The 18467-nt window shown below is 37.7% G+C and overlaps 1 protein-coding gene across 1 annotated transcript in view; it reads right to left on the bottom strand.

Moving 5' to 3' along the window:
* The window catches only part of csmd3b (CUB and Sushi multiple domains 3b), a 423699-nt gene that overhangs the window by 21376 nt on the left and 383856 nt on the right, over positions 1 to 18467 (bottom strand). Inside the window, exons 57-59 of the mRNA XM_059556241.1 lie at positions 7246 to 7428; positions 4291 to 4467; positions 2079 to 2258 (exon numbers count right to left, since the gene is read on the bottom strand). Of these exons, the coding sequence (XP_059412224.1) occupies positions 2079 to 2258; positions 4291 to 4467; positions 7246 to 7428 (540 nt within the window). The remainder of the gene's footprint in view (positions 1 to 2078; positions 2259 to 4290; positions 4468 to 7245; positions 7429 to 18467) is intronic.

Below are 18467 nucleotides of genomic sequence, written 5' to 3'. Positions count from 1 at the left end.
AATTTATGCAAAGTTGTTAGCAAAATTTGAGAAATAAATACAGTTTAAACTGCTATTTGATGTGATTTATTTCTAGCAATAAACATAACTCTCCATAGGAGGTAGTTAGTTTGGAATCAAATGTGGTTTATAGTTAGCTTCATTTCCAATAAATTAAAGAAAAAGTTTTGTTTGAATACAACAGCTCGTATAACATGGTTACAGACTTCCAATCTTCTTTATGAAACAGTCTAAATTATTTTACATTTTAGATGTCAGACACAAGAACATTGCCATCTGTAAAACATATACATTTATTATGAATAATCTTAGTATATAAGCTGTTAAAATATTATCAATATATAAGACAACATGTAAAAAAGTAGCGTTAAGTGTAGCAATAACTATAACAGGACTAGCAGTTTCAATTAGGTAGAGAGATTAATTGCTTCTGCTAACACCACTCAAGTCACTGAATGCTTTATCTGTCTTTTCCAATAACTGCCAGCACAACTCTGTGAGGTAAGTCCTCTTTCCCGGTTATCAGTCCTCAGGTACTACATGAGCCCTTAAAAATCAATCACACTCTACCAGACAGGAAGCCATTGCCTTGCTCAAACGGGCACTCATGATGACACATGCCCCTTCTATGGTGCAACACCCCAATATGATGCTCAAACACACACACACCCACACCCACACCCACACACACACACACACACACACACACACACACACACACACACACACACACACACACACACACACACACATTTAATTACTGCCTGCAAAACCTGTGCTTCAACTGCTTCTTTATGAGCTGATCGTGTTGCCTTTGCTTCCTTGCATCCTTTAGAGAGACCTGGACCAGATTGGAGCTCCTAAGCTAATGAATATTTCATGTAAAGCATCTAGAACTGCAGGAAAGAGACAGAAGGGACACACACACACTCAATGTCAGGATGCTCCAAACACCTGAAGCTTTTGACAGAGGTGGGAGTGGTTCTTTTTTGAGTCGACTCACATTAACATGCATATTAATGGATCTGTGAGACTGAATATCAGTTCAGACCGAGGATATGAAGTTCAAGGCTCTTCAGATATGTATGCACAACATGTCCTTTAAGAGACAGGAGGAGGCCGCTGCCTTCAGGAATAAATGAGACAACTGTGTCTATCTAAATGAGCTTAGCAAAATGGCATTCCGCTAAGGATCACAAATGCATCGTCCAAACCTGATATTCAATTTCACATCACTTTATATATTCTATACCAGTTCATCTCCTGGCAGTGGGAAGATGACAGGAGTCATTTGTGAAATTAATTCCGAGAAATGCAAGGGCTCATAGGTCAAAGCTGATTATAATAATGGGGACAACACAGCCCTTAAGTGGTGAACGCTCAGTCTACAAATGTGTTTATGTACTCATCGTATGACTGTCATTTGTCAAACAGCATGATTGGTTGATAAAACAAGAATGTTTACCATTCATTGTAGTGCAATCGCACAAGAAAGGATGACCTACAAGGGTGGATAAACATTCCTCCCCTTTTTAGTTCTACATTTCAACAATACATCCATCGCATTGGGCGAAGACACAAAGCTGGAAGATCTCAACTCACTCTGGATGAAGCATCTGTGCATCTAACGCTCGGGGCGGTTGAGGTCAGATGTGCAGATATATCAGTGAGTGAAAAATCTTAAGCTTTGCCTTCTGAATAATAAAGCTCTTTGACTTTACTAGGCAGAGAAAATATTAGATTAATGTGATAATCTTGGGATGATGAAGCCTGTGGGAGTAGTGGGAAATTAAGTAACACTTATAATAAGGTTCAATCTGTCATATTAATTGACGCATTAAATATCATTATCCTAAATTAATAAATTCTCTAAATTCACATTTGGTCAAAGTCCATTAACAAATGTTCATTTATTCAGTTTAAAATGCTAACCAAATAACAAGTAGTTTTCAACCAGGGGGCCGTCATGATTCATGATACTGAATACTCTAACTAATGTAAACAAATTTAACCTTACCATCAAATGTTACAACAATTTATTATACCTTTTACTTTTGATGTTTAAATTCAAGTTTTACCTTTACAGAAAGGCACAGGGGCATTCCAGGTACCATTTCCGGTACAAGTGATGGTGGAGAAACTCTCAGTTTCCATTGCATAGCCAGGCTGGCACACGAAAGTGATGTTTTGTCCAATGGTAAAGTCCTCACCATATCTCAGCCCATTGGCTGGCACTCCTGGCTCTCCGCAGTTTATCACTGAAAAGTAAAGATCACATCTTTGATGTTTATAGGCCAAAATGAACTACAATGTTGAGTACAATGCGCTAATAGTCTGGGCAATTTACAATCTGCCAAACAACAGCAGTGTAGATCTTTATTCAATATTTAATACAACTCATCAGATGGCAATCATAGCTTTTTGTGGCAATGTGATTGAAGCTATCGAAACAAACCTTTGGGAGCCACGTTCACAAATCATCTTTAACAACTCATTTATGCTACAGCAATCTTTAGGACCCCTGGCTTTTTATTTGAAATGATAGATCTTGCTATTATGTAAAGAAATCAATAGCACCCAAGCACAGCTCCCGTCCCACTGGCGTCCACGAGGTGCAACTTTGAATCAATTCCACAGATCTTTTACCATTATCATTCCTTCCAATAGATAAATAAGAGGAGGTCGGATTGGAATGATGTGAGAAAGAGTACAGCGCCGCTGGAATTCAGATGAAACAAATTTGTAGTTTTGCACTCAGCTGTGCCTGACAAAACCTCAGTGCATTTATTTAATTATTTCCCAAATGCAACATCTTAATTTCCTCTATTGATTTATGGTGGACCATTACTTATTTGTCACCCTTGAGTTGCCATACGTTTTGTGTCTTTTGGAAAAGGACGGAAAATGATGTTTTGTAAAATCCATCAGCGGCCTTGTGCATAAACATGTCAGCTGATGGTGAGAAATAGCTAACGCTAAATGCTAATGTGACTCCTCCCTTGGACACAGCCATGTATCACCACTTTTGCCCCACTCAATAAACACATGTAGTGCTGCATCAATCAGAGCTGGTTTGGTGCACTGCCCATATAATTCCAGTAAACAGTATGCAGGGAATACACCCATTTTAAGGGTGAACGTTTGAGAGCATTAAGGGATGTGATTATGGATGATAATGCCAACTTACCTAGACTAAGCTTTAGTTTTATTGAGTTGTGTGATTTTTCATCATTAATCATACAACTAGTACTGCGAGAGTTTTTAATCAACTAGATATGTGTTCCATTACTCATAAAACTGAACTGAAATGGATTCAAATGATAAAAATCATGATATATATTCTAACAGTGACCAAAAAACAATGCTGGAACAAATGGCTATTTGGCTACTGGTTACCAACATCAAGTCCATTTGACCTAAGAGACATTGATGGTTTTAAATAAAAGATTGCCAAGACACACATTTGTCTTTTGAATATTATGCACCTATGAATTCTTTATAGATTCATGGACCAGAATGTAAAAGTATAAATTAGTATAAGATTGTATAAGTTAGTAATTTTTACATAAAAATTGTAAAATGCTACAGTAAAACATGCGAATTGGCAAGTTTCTCACCATATACAGTTAAAAATCATAAATCGTTATGAACAGGCCATTTATGAAGAACACTGATTCATTATGCGGTTTACTATTGTACCATCTGTTTTATTATGGTGGCTGTCAGTACATTTTAAGGTTACAAAAAAGCAGAATTTGGAAGTTTGTATGATTATAAGTTGCAAAATATACAGATACTATTGTGTACATGGTATGAAATAATTGATTTATGTATCTAACAGAGCAAAAGTGGAACTATCCTGACCTTCACATCTTCTTCCCTTTGACAAAGGAGTATCTTGGAGCAATCTCAGAGAAACCGGATCCTGCAATCCCACTAATTCTAACCCAGTTATTCTAGAAAATGCACTGAAAACGTTCTAACCTTCTGTATTCAAAGGAACACCAGTTACTCTCATGGTGATGCCTGAATTAAACTTTCATAAATTGGGTCCCTGAACTCTCAGCAAGAGGACTTCTCTCTATCAGTCAAGGTCTGTTAGCATGACAATTCATGTTTAGTACAGCTTTACACAAATGAATCCCTCAAGCACATCCTTCACATCACCTCATTACAACCTATAATGAAGCACTACCGAGGCCATTTTGGTTTATTAAAAAACAAATAAGCCTTCATCTCAATTTTAAGTTCAACAAATCCCCTGCCGTATCTCACTTGTTTCACACTTACAGGTGCAGTTGGGTGCAGTGCCAGACCAGGTGCCGTTAGCTTGGCATTGTCGTGTGGTGGAGCCACTTAGCAGGTAGCCATCCATACAGGAATAGATGACCGAATGTGAGAAGGTGGTGCCATCCAGTCGATATACCCGTCCGTTACTGGGAGTCCCAGGGTTACCACACTGCACCGCTGTAGTATTTTAAAAACAAAAGTGTGAAAAGTTATTGCCAGTTGAAGAATTAATGTTTTTTGATTAATCTTTTGTCATCATTTTTGACACAGAAACACAAAAATGTTTAAGTACAAAAGGAAAGTCTTTGATTTCAGATGATATTATGTTTTTATGAGATATCTTCATTTAAAGCGAGGGCTGTCATAAAACCTTATTTTTAAGAAGGTATTCTATGAAGAACTAGACATTGTCAAAATGTTACACATCTGACAGAATCGGGAGATTTATGCAAACATACTATAGTTTGAGGTCAGTAAGATTTTTATTCAACAAGGATGACATAAAGGAACCAAAAAGGGAAATAAAAACTTATGTTTTAAAGATTTCTATTTCAAATAAATGCTGTTCTTTTGAACTTTTTATTCATCCAATAATTCTGAAAAAAAAAAGCATCATGGTTTCCACATTACATAAGTAGCAAAACTGTTTCACATAATCATTTCTGATCAAGACTGAAGTAACGGATGGTGAAAATTCAGCTTTGCCATCACATGAATAAATTAGATTTTTTAAATCTTTTGCAATAAAAAACTATTTTAAATTGTACAAATATTTTAACATTTTTACTGTATTGATCAAATAAATGCAGCCTTGGTGAGCAAATCTTACTGATCCCAAATATTTGAACAGTAGTGTATATGCACGGTCACGTTCACTTCCACAAATCATGGTTCTACTTAAATGCCTTTGGCGATTTAAGATGACCACATATATGATCACTTGTCCAGCCTTGAATCTGTGTCATTTTCCTTAGTCTCAGATGGCACACACAGTCTGCTCTCTGACCATCCGATGCATATTGCTCACAAAACTGTCTAAGTAGGTGGTTCTTGGCAAGAATAATTGGCAGTGAACTAGATTACAGTTTTCCAGAAGTAGTCCGTTATCTGTAAAACTATATATTTAATGTTTTAAGTAGTTTCCCTTAAACTGTATTTGATGTATTTTAAGATTATCTGATGGGAAGAAAGCGATGATCTAAAAGAACAGATATCATTAGAGAGACGGCTTTGACCGTGTAATGACTATGACATGGGACAGTGGCTATAACAGAATGAGGTATTAGTGTCTGCAAGGCTTAAATGAGTGGGGATGAAGTTTGAAGATATGATATGACAGGCCTGTAGATCATACCCGGAGCATGGCACTGAGACCGAGGAAATGAAAGGACAAAAAAAGAAAGCTCTTTATTTCCGCAAAGATGCTGCTTGAGTGAATTAACTGGCTGAAAACCTATTAATCCACCAAGCCAAAGTGCTTTTTGGTTGACTGCAATGGAAGAACTCAGACTTCCTTTCAGGATGGAATCATCTCTCTGTGCAGCTGTTAAAAAGACAGTGCTTGTGGTACACCTCCATGACGGCAAACCCAAGCACTCTCTTTGTCTTGCAATGACAGGCTGACCATTGTGATTCCCATAGGGTTTGTCATTTTGCAGCATGGGAGACAGATTATAGAGCAATGCCTTCCCCCTCAATTAGTCACTGTTCCCGTATCCTGGTGCCAATTGCAGTCTCTCAAAAATGATTCCCGCACAATGGCTTAGGTCATGTCAACTATATGTTCTGTGGGAGGCGGGAGCCCTGGGAGAAACACCATTAGTCAGGTCTTGGAGCAGGAAAACAAGATGGTGCATCATGTTTCGGCCGAAAACACTGCCTTCTTGTGTCTGGAAGTGGCTAGTCATCTTTCATTTGTGCTGTAGACTTTACAGCCTCTGGGAAAATGTGGGTTTATTACGTGATGTGGGACTCTGACAACTGTACAACTGTAACGGCAGGCCCAAATAAAACATCTGGTTACAATGTGGACGGTGATATATTACTTAGCAGGTAGTTGATTTTATTGTTTGCCACTGATAAATGACTTTGGGACTATTTTATGGTATAATAAAGACAACACTTGCTTCGAGAGGGTTGGATGCAAGATCATTATTAAAATGAACATGAAGGTCTTCTGTTCAGCGCTTAGTAGTGCTACTAAAGAAATAATAATGCAATGCTTGTTAGAAGGTTCGAAATAAGTTCCACTGTTGGACCAACAATAATGAGAAGAGGAAAAATTATTATTAAAATAAAAATATTATTTGATGAAATTTTTTTTTTAATGTGAAACAAAGTAAAAAAAACAATCTATATGAAATAAAATAAATACACATACATTTGAACAATTTAATGCATTCTTGTTGAATTAAAGTATTTCTTAAATTTTTTTTTTAAAATATAATAAAAAATTATACAGATCCAAATATTCCAAACTTCCAAATAAAGTGTGTGTGTATATATAAATATATAATATTATTAATTATTTAATATATAAATAAAAAATGCTGCTTGTAAATCGATTTCATTGGAATACAGTGGATACTTTTGAATGCTCATCAAATGCAGAAAGAGGTTTGAAACCAGATGGTTTAGTTACGGCATCTACCTGCAGGGGTTAACAGGAGTTAAAATCTAGATCCCTTGATCTGAACAAACTGATTTCATTAAATGCAGTCAGTTCTAAAAATTGGCTTTGACAACAACATCGTATTTATTTGTGCAGTGTGAACAAAGCCTTATATCAGTCGATGACTTTTTAAAACAAACTCCTGACTAAGTAGCTTAGGGCTGAGATGTCCTACTTCTGGATTCACCTAGCCAAGTAAAAGAGAATATGTGCGATGTGAAGTGAGAGTGGGAGTTGGGCAGTTTTAGAGATGCTGGATCAAATCAGCTGCTGCAGGCGCTTACGTTTGCAGGAGGGCTGAGTACCGGACCATGTGCCGTTGGGGAAGCACATCCTTTCCGCGGAGCCAAAAAGCTCATATCCCACCAAGCAGCTGAAGTGCACTTTACTACGTATCCGAAAGTCACTCTCATCTCTGCTACCATGGGATGGTGTGCCTGGGTCACCGCATGTCCCTGATGAATCACCTTGAGAAACAGAGAGGGGAATAAAAAAGACAAAAGAGACTGAAAAGAGGTGAGGGTCATTCCAACTATATCGTAAATTTTCATGTCCCCATTGTATATGTCTTAATATATTGGATAAAATATTAAACTCATCCTTTTATAAATTACATTAGAATAGTTGGTATTTTTAATATCACTATTAAACAATTAAACATATATTGAACAAATGGGCTGAGCTATAAATAGTTTTACTGCTTTCTTTATGCAGATATTACCATTCTTGGCATATAACCTGCTAAAAGTATTTTGGGGAATATTTAGTTTTAATTTGTTAGCATTTCTTTTTTACCCCGTGTCCTCAATTTTACTTTCCTTCCCGTTAGTCTTTTATAAGTCGTTTAACAATTCATGAATGACATCATTCTCCTGGAAATAACAGTTTTGGTGGGAAAACAACAGCACAAACATTAGTACGTTTAAGTAAGTTGGCTTATTTCACTAATACATTCTATCTTGTTTTATACAATTACAGGAAAAAAATGAAATGCTATTTTATTTCTATCGTGTTCATTTCTTGTCATTGTGTAAACGAAAAGTTATAATTAAAGTGCCTGAGGCTGATGAGCATATTTGTAAAAGTCTCTTTTATAGAAATACCTTCTTAAACACACAAGCATATTCACCTTACTGTTAAATATGAGGCAGAAAAAAATAAACCAAGAATTTGCGTCAAGTGTAAAGACACTTATTATATGAACCTACTGTACTGCCAAATGAATAAAAAAGGATGACTAGTCCTGCACCTGTTTTCCAGCCCCTCTCCGGATGTACTCTTGAAGGAGGACATCTTTTTTTTTTTCATGCACTCAAGGCTTTGCTACAGCTCTCTGGAAATTTATATTCCTGATTGATTCCTGCTGCTTCCATATATCTGAGCTCAGGGCCCTGCAGCCTTGCACCTCACCTGAACCTGAGCTCCATTCATCATCAGCACACAAGCGCACACAATCACACAGAGACACACATTTCTGCTCACACAGGGCTTATGAATGATCTCGACACACCAAAAGATATAGAAAGTGATCAGTTGTGATTGGGTCACGTCGCATAGAAGTTTCATGTTCAGTGTTCACAGACAAATCGCCTGCTACTGGAAACCTGGTTTGGACACCATGTTAGAAACCATGACTTACTGCTCAAACCCTGGACAAGAGAGCTAAAATAGATCAGTGTCTGGTTGTACCAGCTGTTTTTAAGCTACAATTCACACATTGTTGCATTGCACAATTATACTTAAATTAAACCTCACACATAACAATAAATAGCAGGCTTATAAAGCATAATAATCAAGGAACTTTTGCTGCGTGTGTTGCTTCTGCAGCACCCATGGTAATTTTTCTAACAATCTTTACTAATTCAAACAAATTGTTCTTTTGAGATTTTCATTTTCACAAAAATATTCACCAAATCATCATATTAGAATGATTTCTGAATGATCAAATTTTATTATTTGTATTTTAATATTTCACACCATCACTGTTTTACTGTAAATTTTCTTAATGGTTGAATAAATGTACACATCATATGTGACAACACAGTACTTTACAGAAAGCTTACAACCTGGGCTAAGTTTTGCCTTAGTTTGTGACAAAGTCTGTACATAATTTAATAGTGCAATTTTTCCTAACTAGTATTCACTACGTGTGAACTTCATGTCTGAAAGACATTGTGAACATTTGTTGCAATGCAACCCTACCCAGCACCCTAAAGGTAAAAACTGACCTCTCATATCAAGCCAGCCAACATCCAAACCTAGCCTACAGTATGTCAATGAAACCAGCCAGCTCCATAAACAAGTAATGATTTATTTCAGAACAGGCAGCTGTATGAAAACAAACAAACAAACAAACAAAAACCAATCTCCTGATCCAATACATCCGTGTGGCTGGAGAGTTCTGTGGGCAGGGCTAGTGGTGGGCTGCCCGGGGGACAGATTAAAGATGGCTGTTATTAAAGGACCGCAGGCTGTTCCCCTTACTTATTAATACGTCAGTGGGCTGCTTGAACAGGCTCTTCTGCTGTAGGGCCAGTTGTTGACCCTTGCATTACTGGCAGGTTTTTATCCCGCAGACTTGGTTGTACAGTAAATTGCAGACTTGTGCCATACATCACACAGCGGGTACTCGCACACTAGACGGACAAGATGCATGTTGACGTAAACTTGAAGTTAAGTGCGGAGGATGGATTTCCTCTCAGAGAACAAGCACACAGAGGGGTCTTTTTCTCAGGATGTGGTGTGATGAAGAAACAGGCACCCTACCAGTCATGCTAAGATGAAGTAGCAAGCATTTCTTAGACTACCGCCATGTGCAGAGATACGTTGTGACAGAGACATACTTTTCTTGGGGCTTGATAAACACTTTGCAGGCCAGAGTGAGTAGTAAATTTCCTGGGAGGTCTATGCGTGTTTGTATATCACTGCGGAACAAGGTGTATGTTTTTATGTCATGTTCCATCTTTGTCTTTCTTGCTGGTGGCAGAGGACAAGAGGAGCGAGAGCAGGGAGAAGTGGGTGTTTGGACTCCCAAGAGCGTGTTCTGTCAGGGAGAGAGTGCTGACCAAGCATAGCACTTCAAGGGCAGACAGAGGGGACTGCTGTATTAGCCTTCCCTCTGGAACTCTTCCACTTATCTGCAATGGCAGCCCTGAGACCACCATAGACGCAGGAGAAGAGGGTATATGTCCAGTTGCATGTCAGAAATTGATGTACAGCCACTTCTGATCAAAAAAGTCACCGCAAACATGCAGGTCACACTTTGAGGCAACACTGCTGACAGGATTACGTCAGATTAAAAACTGATGCAATATTAAATGTCAACTTTCTGCATCCACACAAAACCTGAGTGGAAGAGAAGTGGGGGACTAAGCATGGATTATTGATCAGTGGCATCTTCGGTGGCTTTTAGCAGTCAGGTTTGATTTCTCACTTTAGGTCAAGTATGCTTTTGGACAGCAGATATGGGTCAGATACAAAATAGCTGAAATGAGCTTTAGCCTAGCATTTAAAGAGACAGATCACCCGACAATGAAATTCTGTTAGCTTTTAGTCACCACCATATTGTTCCAAATTGTATGACTGACTTTTGTCTGTGGAACATAAAAGAAGATATTCTAAGAAACGTGTTTTTTGTCCATACAATGACAGTCAATGTGGTCCAGTGTTCTTTTTAAACATCACTGACCTTCATTGTATGGACAAACTACGGTGGCCGAGATAGCTCAACACACTGCAATTTAAGAAAACACATGCAAATTGAAAAAACACCAGCAAATAAAAAAAAACATCTTCATCAATTTGACAACACAAGTGTTGCAAATCATCACAACACATGCATATAACGAAACGCGCTACAAATCCTTCACAACACATGCATAAACGAAACATGCTACAAATCCTTCACAACACATGCATATAACGAAACGCGCTACAAATCCTTCACAACACATGCATATAACGAAATGCGCTACAAATCCTTCACAACACATGCATATAACGAAACGCTCTACAAATCCTTCACAACACATGCATATAACGAAACGCTCTACAAATCCTTCACAACACATGCATAAACGAAACGTGCTACAAATCCTTCACAACACATGCATATAACGAAACGCTCTACAAATCCTTCACAACACATGCATATAACGAAACGCTCTACAAATCCTTCACAACACATGCATATAACGAAACGCTCTACAAATCCTTCACAACACATGCATAAACGAAACGTGCTACAAATCCTTCACAACACATGCATAAACGAAACGCGCTACAAATCCTTCACAACACATGCAAATTAAGAAACACTGCAAATCCTGCTACAAATAGCACTGACCACAATGGAAATGTTTCAAGGAGACCCCAAAAAATGTCGGACCCGGCTGGGATTTGCTTATCGTGCAGTGGCTACTGGTCAGTGGAGTTGTTGGTGAACTGAAAGATGAGTTTTTTTTTTAAACACCCTGATTGCATGATTCATTTATCTTAAACTAATTAATTTTACTTTGTTGGAACAGCAGCTATGCTAATGATGTCTCTATTTGTTTCTATGTTTTGCCATGGGATTTACATCCCGTGGTAACTAGGATTTACACAAGCTCCAGTCTGGATCCAGAACACCTCAGAAGAGATGATGCTGACCATCAGAAGACCTCAGATGATGCTAACCCTGAATCAACAACAGAACTAACAAATATTGCTACAAGTGTGACTGCATCATATAATAATTATTAATTATTAATAATATTAATAATGTGGCTGACTACGTCTTGTATTAATTTTTCTACAAATCCTGTCATACGTGCACAAACTGACAGTCACCACTTATAAGCTATTACTAAATATTGTAGAAACATAATTTTCTGTAAAGTTGCTTTGTAATGATTTGTATTGTAAAAAGCGCTATACAAATAAACTTGAATTGAATTGAATTTTGGATATTATTAGCCTAAATAAGCTCAATAATTACATGATTAAATGTAAAACGTTACTTAAGATGGCTAACTTTAAAATCCTCAACTAAATATAATTTCAAGGTTAATGAAAATAAATCTGCAATGCTTCATTAATTGTTTCTTAATGTGCATGTGTTGTGATGATTTGCAGCGCGTTTCGTTATATGCATGTGTTGTGATGATTTGCAGCGTGTTTCGTTATATGCATGTGTTGTGATGATTTGCAGCGCGTTTCGTTATATGCATGTGTTGTGATGATTTGCAGCGCGTTTCGTTATATGCATGTGTTGTGATGATTTGCAGCGCGTTTCGTTATATGCATGTGTTGTGATGATTTGCAGCGCGTTTCATTATATGCATGTGTTGTGATGATTTGCAGCGCGTTTCGTTATATGCATGTGTTGTGATGATTTGCAGCGCGTTTCGTTATATGCATGTGTTGTGATGATTTGCAGCGCGTTTCATTATATGCATGTGTTGTGATGATTTGCAGCGCGTTTCGTTTTATGCATGTGTTGTGAGGATTTGCAGCGCGTTTCGTTATATGCATGTGTTGTGATGATTTGCAGCGCGTTTCGTTATATGCATGTGTTGTGATGATTTGCAGCGCGTTTCGTTATATGCATGTGTTGTGATGATTTGCAGCGCGTTTCGTTATATGCATGTGTTGTGATGATATGCAGCGCGTTTCGTTATATGCATGTGTTGTGATGATTTGCAGCGCGTTTCGTTATATGCATGTGTTGTGATGATTTGCAGCGCGTTTCATTATATGCATGTGTTGTGATGATTTGCAGCGCGTTTCGTTATATGCATGTGTTGTGATGATTTGCAGCGCGTTTCGTTATATGCATGTGTTGTGATGATTTGCAGCGCGTTTCGTTATATGCATGTGTTGTGAGGATTTGCAAGACTTGTGTTGTCAAACTTTGCTGGTGTTTTTTCAGTTTTCATGTGTTTTCTTAAGTTGCAGTGTGTTGAGCTTTCTCTGCCACCATAACAAACAGCTGAAACAGCCTTCAAAATGTCTTGTGTTCTGCAAAAGAAAGAAAGTCATACAGGTTCAGATAGACGTGAGGTTGAGTAAATGAAGACAGAATGCTTATTTTTGGGAGAACTATAAACAAAAAATACACAGATCCAACATCCATTCCTCCAGCTCAGGCTCACTGGTAATACATGCCTCTACCTACATTTCTGCAAAACTAAAAAAAAAATAGTCTGCAAAACTTATGCATTTGCCAGTTCGTTTACATGACAACAGCGTTTTGGAGACTGAAAACGCATACTTTTGAAAACGGGTTTCAAAGTGCATGTTTTTAAAAAAAGCCACCATTATTGTTTCTGTGTAAACACCCAATACGAAATCTTTGCAAAAGGTGATGTCATATGATTAAATAGTACGTGTTAGGTATGTAGACATGCACAACAGTTGGTGTGGTGATTTTAGTGACTGAACTCCTGCCCATAAAGAACTAATCATCACTTCTCTACAGGTATTGTTTACTAATAAGGTGACAGTGGCAACTACTGGCCTGTCATATGTAATGCAGCGTTTTTGGCAGTTTTTGTGGATATGTGTAAATGCAAATCATTTTGAAAACGTTGTTGCATATACGTGAAACGTTTACCTATTAAACTATTACCTATTAAATTATTTTACCTGTCAGTCAGCAAAATTTGAATTTGAAAGTTGAAGGCATACTAAAATATAAATTTCGACTGGTCAAGAGTTTTTTTTGCAATTTTGAATTATGTGAAAAATCAAATTTTTCAAACTTGTCCTAGACAGTTAGTCAGATTTTCACCAGAACTGTCTCAGATCATCTTCAGACAATGCTGGCAAAAAGTTATCCAAAAATTTCTGATAAACCAAAGTGCTCATAAACAGTGTTAACAAATTTTTGATAAAATTAGTGGGAAAATGGACATGAAGTTATATCTTTGCAACACTTTAGCAGATTCTGAATAAACATTATACCAAGCATTACCCGAGGGCACATGATTGGTTTCGGTTCAGCGCCACCTACTGGTCAAAATATATATAAAATTCTTCTTTATAACTAGTTTCACCAAAAATTATTTTTATATTTTATATATTTTCAAAACCGCAGCTTTTTCTATGGGGTTTGGCCATTTGTCCCCATGCAACCTCAACACCGAATCACTGAAAGTGAACTTTTTTGAAAACTCCTGCCAGGGTGAAGATTTTCAAATACTCTGTGTTATGTAGACCACGAAACCAAAGATTTTGGCTTGTGACGCTTGAGCATTCGCTGATATCTCCGCCTACTGGAAACTTTGGCTTATGTTTGGCCAACATGGCTTTACGGTGGACATTATATCACTACCTGTTGGCTTGGCATGCTCTTGTGCTTCATTGCTTCAGTGCTTCGTTTTCTTGTGGACATGTAGATTTCTTTAAAAACGGAACAAGGAAAGCATGTTTATAAAAATACCCATGCACGTTTGGACATGGCCTTAGTAATTCAAGACAGCTCTTTAACTCTTTATTTTACCTTTGTTGTGCTTGGCCTATTAACTGCTGCTTGCAGCTAAATTTTTATTTGCATTTTTACTAGTTTTAAAGGTGCATCCTGTACTTGTTGCACTAGCTTGAATAGCAATAGTCTTGAATTGATCCTGACACAAAGTGTGGATCCAGCAAAAGCAGTAGTTTTTTTATTTTATTTACCAATGCCATTATTAATGCGTACAAATGTTCTATTTGCATTAAGCTATTATTATTTTATTGAAAAAAAGTGTTTTCGACTGATGGGGGCGATTTCAAATGTCACAAAGAATTCAAATAGTTAAATGTTTTGCAAAATTCTAATTAAATTTTCTTTTCTAACCTCATAGTGCTGGAATAGCAGCTTGTCCAAACCACAAGTAGATGGAAAAGTCGAAGAACTGATTGGAAGCGATTTCATTTTTTTGCAATTCTGTTTGGGTTCCTTTAGGGACATTGGAGTGACAAACTTCACCTTTAAGAAAAGCAGAATCCCTGCGGTCTAAGCTAGCAGCTGCTCTGTCTCAATCAGTGTGCAGTCAGCTCACTCTATCTGCAGTCAAGCAGTGCCAGAAAGCTCAAGCAGAGCTGGGAAGTTAAGTCTTGAGAAAGGCTCACTGCTAGAGACTGCTCCTTTAGCTGCAGCCCTAACATTCTTACAGCCACTCTAATTGGACCACAGGACGTTCAGGTGTGAGCAGGGAGAGAACAGAAGATCTTCCCACCAGGTGGACAATAAAACCCTCACTGATGCAGCCCAGTATATATGTGCTAATTGGGTACCAGGCTGTTTCGGGGGCAAAGAGTAAATGGTTGTTTGTTGATTTTAAGAGGGTCGGATCATGTCATAACTTCGTAAGGTTTTGCCTCAGAGACTTTTCTCTGGAAGCAGGCAATTAGAAGAGGCCGACAACAAGGTCAAAGACTTGTAATAGCTCCGGTTTGGACTAAAACTAAAACAAAAGGTTGTAAAACAGCACTAACTGATCTCAAGAGCTGCTCGTGCAACAGATGCACACACAAAAATATCAGCTCAGTCCTTTCTAACAGACTGCAGTCCGCTGTGCGAGCGCATGTTTGTGTGTACAAACACCTTCAGCACAGCACAGGAAAAAGGATGAAGTTGTGCTGCTATGATTTTGTGCCATGAAACCCAGAAAACCCTAGAGGCAGATGAACAGTACCAGGAAGGAGAATAAAGCCTCCTAGGACCAAGAGGAAGAGAGATTTCTCTTTCTGTCAGTTGTTCTCTCTGTCTCCTCCTTTCTGGGTCATGGATCTCTGTAGAGGATTGGAGCATATACAGTGTGATTGGAAAGAGACAATGTCTGTATTCATGATTTATGGGTCATAGACACTTAATTCAGGTTTATTGGATAAACAGTGGGTGTTTAAAAATATGCAAACTACATTTGAGAGTCACATTTATGCAAAGGCTGCCTGTAAGTTTCCAGCAACATGTTATTTTTCTAGGTACATTCACACTGATGGTGATTTGTAATGACAAAGCGAGCAGAAGTGATTTGTTTTCAATGAGAGTTGGTGATCAGATGCAAAATGCACTCAAAAAATTGATTTTTTCTGCTTGTGCAATTTGGTTAATTAAAGTGAGCTAATGCAACACAATTCTTGAACATTGTCACAGGTTAATTTCATTGCATGCAATTAATTTGAATCTGTCAAATGGCAGTTTACTTAATCCATCTGTGTTGGGACTACATGAGGCATGTTGGACATTACTGTGAACATTATTTTTTCAAATCTGTTCTTTAATTCACTTAGCACTATACCAAATTACATCATGGTTATTTCAGTCTTTATTGTTGTATACTATAAAGAAACAAATCAATAAGCAATCTTAAATACAAATCGAAAGTAAAATTAAACAAAGGTATTATAGTAGCAACATATTGTAGTAATATTTTTTATTACACAATTTCATCAATATAACAGTATTAAGGCCGGCGACACACTGGATGTGTGGCGCAAGCGTCTTAGCCACGTGGCATGTCTGTTTTTAATTTCGGCTCCCATGTTAACAGATTAGAGCTTGCAGACTGCCTGCGTGAGACGCGTGTCTCAGGTGCGGCTCGAGCCGCACGGAAAACGCGTGCATGCTAAAAATAGAACCGACGCCTATTTTTCACGTGACACGCAAGCGTGTTGGAAGCGTTTCCAAGCAAAATAAAATAGGAAAATATGTTTATATGTAATTTTGTACACAAATACATATTAATTCATGACATTTTGATGTTTGAAAGTCTATAGGTTGACATAAATTCAGATATAAATGTAATTTAAAAAATTTATAAATAATTATCGATTTTCAAATATTGCACCTGTCAAACATAGTCTATTTTGCCTTCAATACTGTTGATGGTGTCCTTTATCAGTAGGCTTTATATATATGCTTAACATTAAGTATAGATATTGTTGTCATGAAGACAAGAGCCTGGTCTTTCGGCGGCCTCCATCTATGTCACCTACAGCAACAGCAGCGCCAGCGCCGCGACAGGCACGGTTCTGGTGTGTAAAGACACAGAAAACACGAGGCAGCCGCCACGCTACTGACACGCAGCAGACAAGCCACGCTCACGCCACGCAGCCAGTGTGTCACCGGCCTTAAGTAATAGTACAAGGTAAGCTATACAATAATGCTGAGCAGAGTTTGACTTGCGTCACTCTACCTTCTGTCCTCATTTAAAAGAAATGCCCTGTGATATGACAACATCACAATTTGATGTTTAATCCACACTGACGCTTAGATTTGGTAAGATTTTTTATACTTAAAAAAAAAGAAATATCACCAAGGCTGCATTCATTTAATAAAAAATACAGTAAAAAAAAGTTACTACAATTTATAATTTTTTAAAAATTATTATTATTATAAATATATTTGCAAAATTAATGCTGAGATGGCAAAGCTGAATGGTCAGGACATTCGCCAGTGACACTTCAGAAATCATGCAAATATGCTGATTTGCTAAAGAACCATTTCTTATTATAAAGGTTCAAAAACAGGCTTAGTATTTTTGTGGACACTGTTAAACTTTTTTCATGATTTTTTTGTTGAATTGAAAGACATCCTAGTGCAAAATGACAACTAAAGAGATCCAGTGACCAGCAATATCAAATGTTAAACAACTGAAGTCATTAGAGTAAGCACATCTTACTAACAACAGAAGAAGCATCATGGGAATGAGGCGTGACATTGCTGATTACAAAAAGTAGAGCTGCTTAGCCTAACAAATGCTCAGTCTGAACAGTTACAGACAGTATTTGTCATCTTACCCACACACATCACCACAAGCCATTTGCGGTCATTCTTCAAACAATCTCAAATACAATGGACTAATTTATAGCTTAAAAAAAATTGCACATCAAGTGTTTATCGCGAACAATGATTCTGATGGCTAGATTAAAAACACAAGGACACTACAATCAACCAAACCAATCAAATTTCAGTCTACAGGCTTATACAAAAAGCAGCACAACCTTCAGCACAATTTCCAATAATTCAAGGTCCACTTCTCAATACCAAGAGCATACAAACATGCAATATTTAATTTTAGGAGGGAGAATGGAGTCCTCCTCTACCAAGTCAGTGGTTCAGTGGACAAAAACTTTTTTTAAAGGGCACAACGGACTATTCTAGGCAATGAGATGGACTTGTTGAGCTCACTGAACCAGAGTATGTGGTATAAAACCATTCAAAATGCCAGACTGAGCAGTTCTCTCACTATATGCCTTTCCTGCGTGATAATATATAAATCCCTTTAAAGTCTCCGAGGACAATGTGACAGTGTGGTAGAATAAGAGTTAGGTGAGGCATTGGACACAGGGGTCCTTGATTCGCAATAATTATATATGACAAAGGCTCAGCTGTCACTAACGTATGGCTTATGTAAAATCTCTCTAAGCCATATTTGGTGCTCAACAAAACTCGTGCTGTATGTGTGGGTGTAGGAACCCACATGTGGAGCCCTTTGAGGTTCCCCTCTGGATTTTTCCCAATTAGTACAAATCTTTC

This window comes from Carassius carassius, chromosome 8 (assembly GCF_963082965.1).
Source record: "Carassius carassius chromosome 8, fCarCar2.1, whole genome shotgun sequence".
NCBI lineage: Eukaryota > Metazoa > Chordata > Actinopteri > Cypriniformes > Cyprinidae > Carassius > Carassius carassius.
The sequence above is the reverse complement of the archived record's forward strand: the minus strand, read 5'-3'. Positions and strand labels throughout refer to the sequence as shown.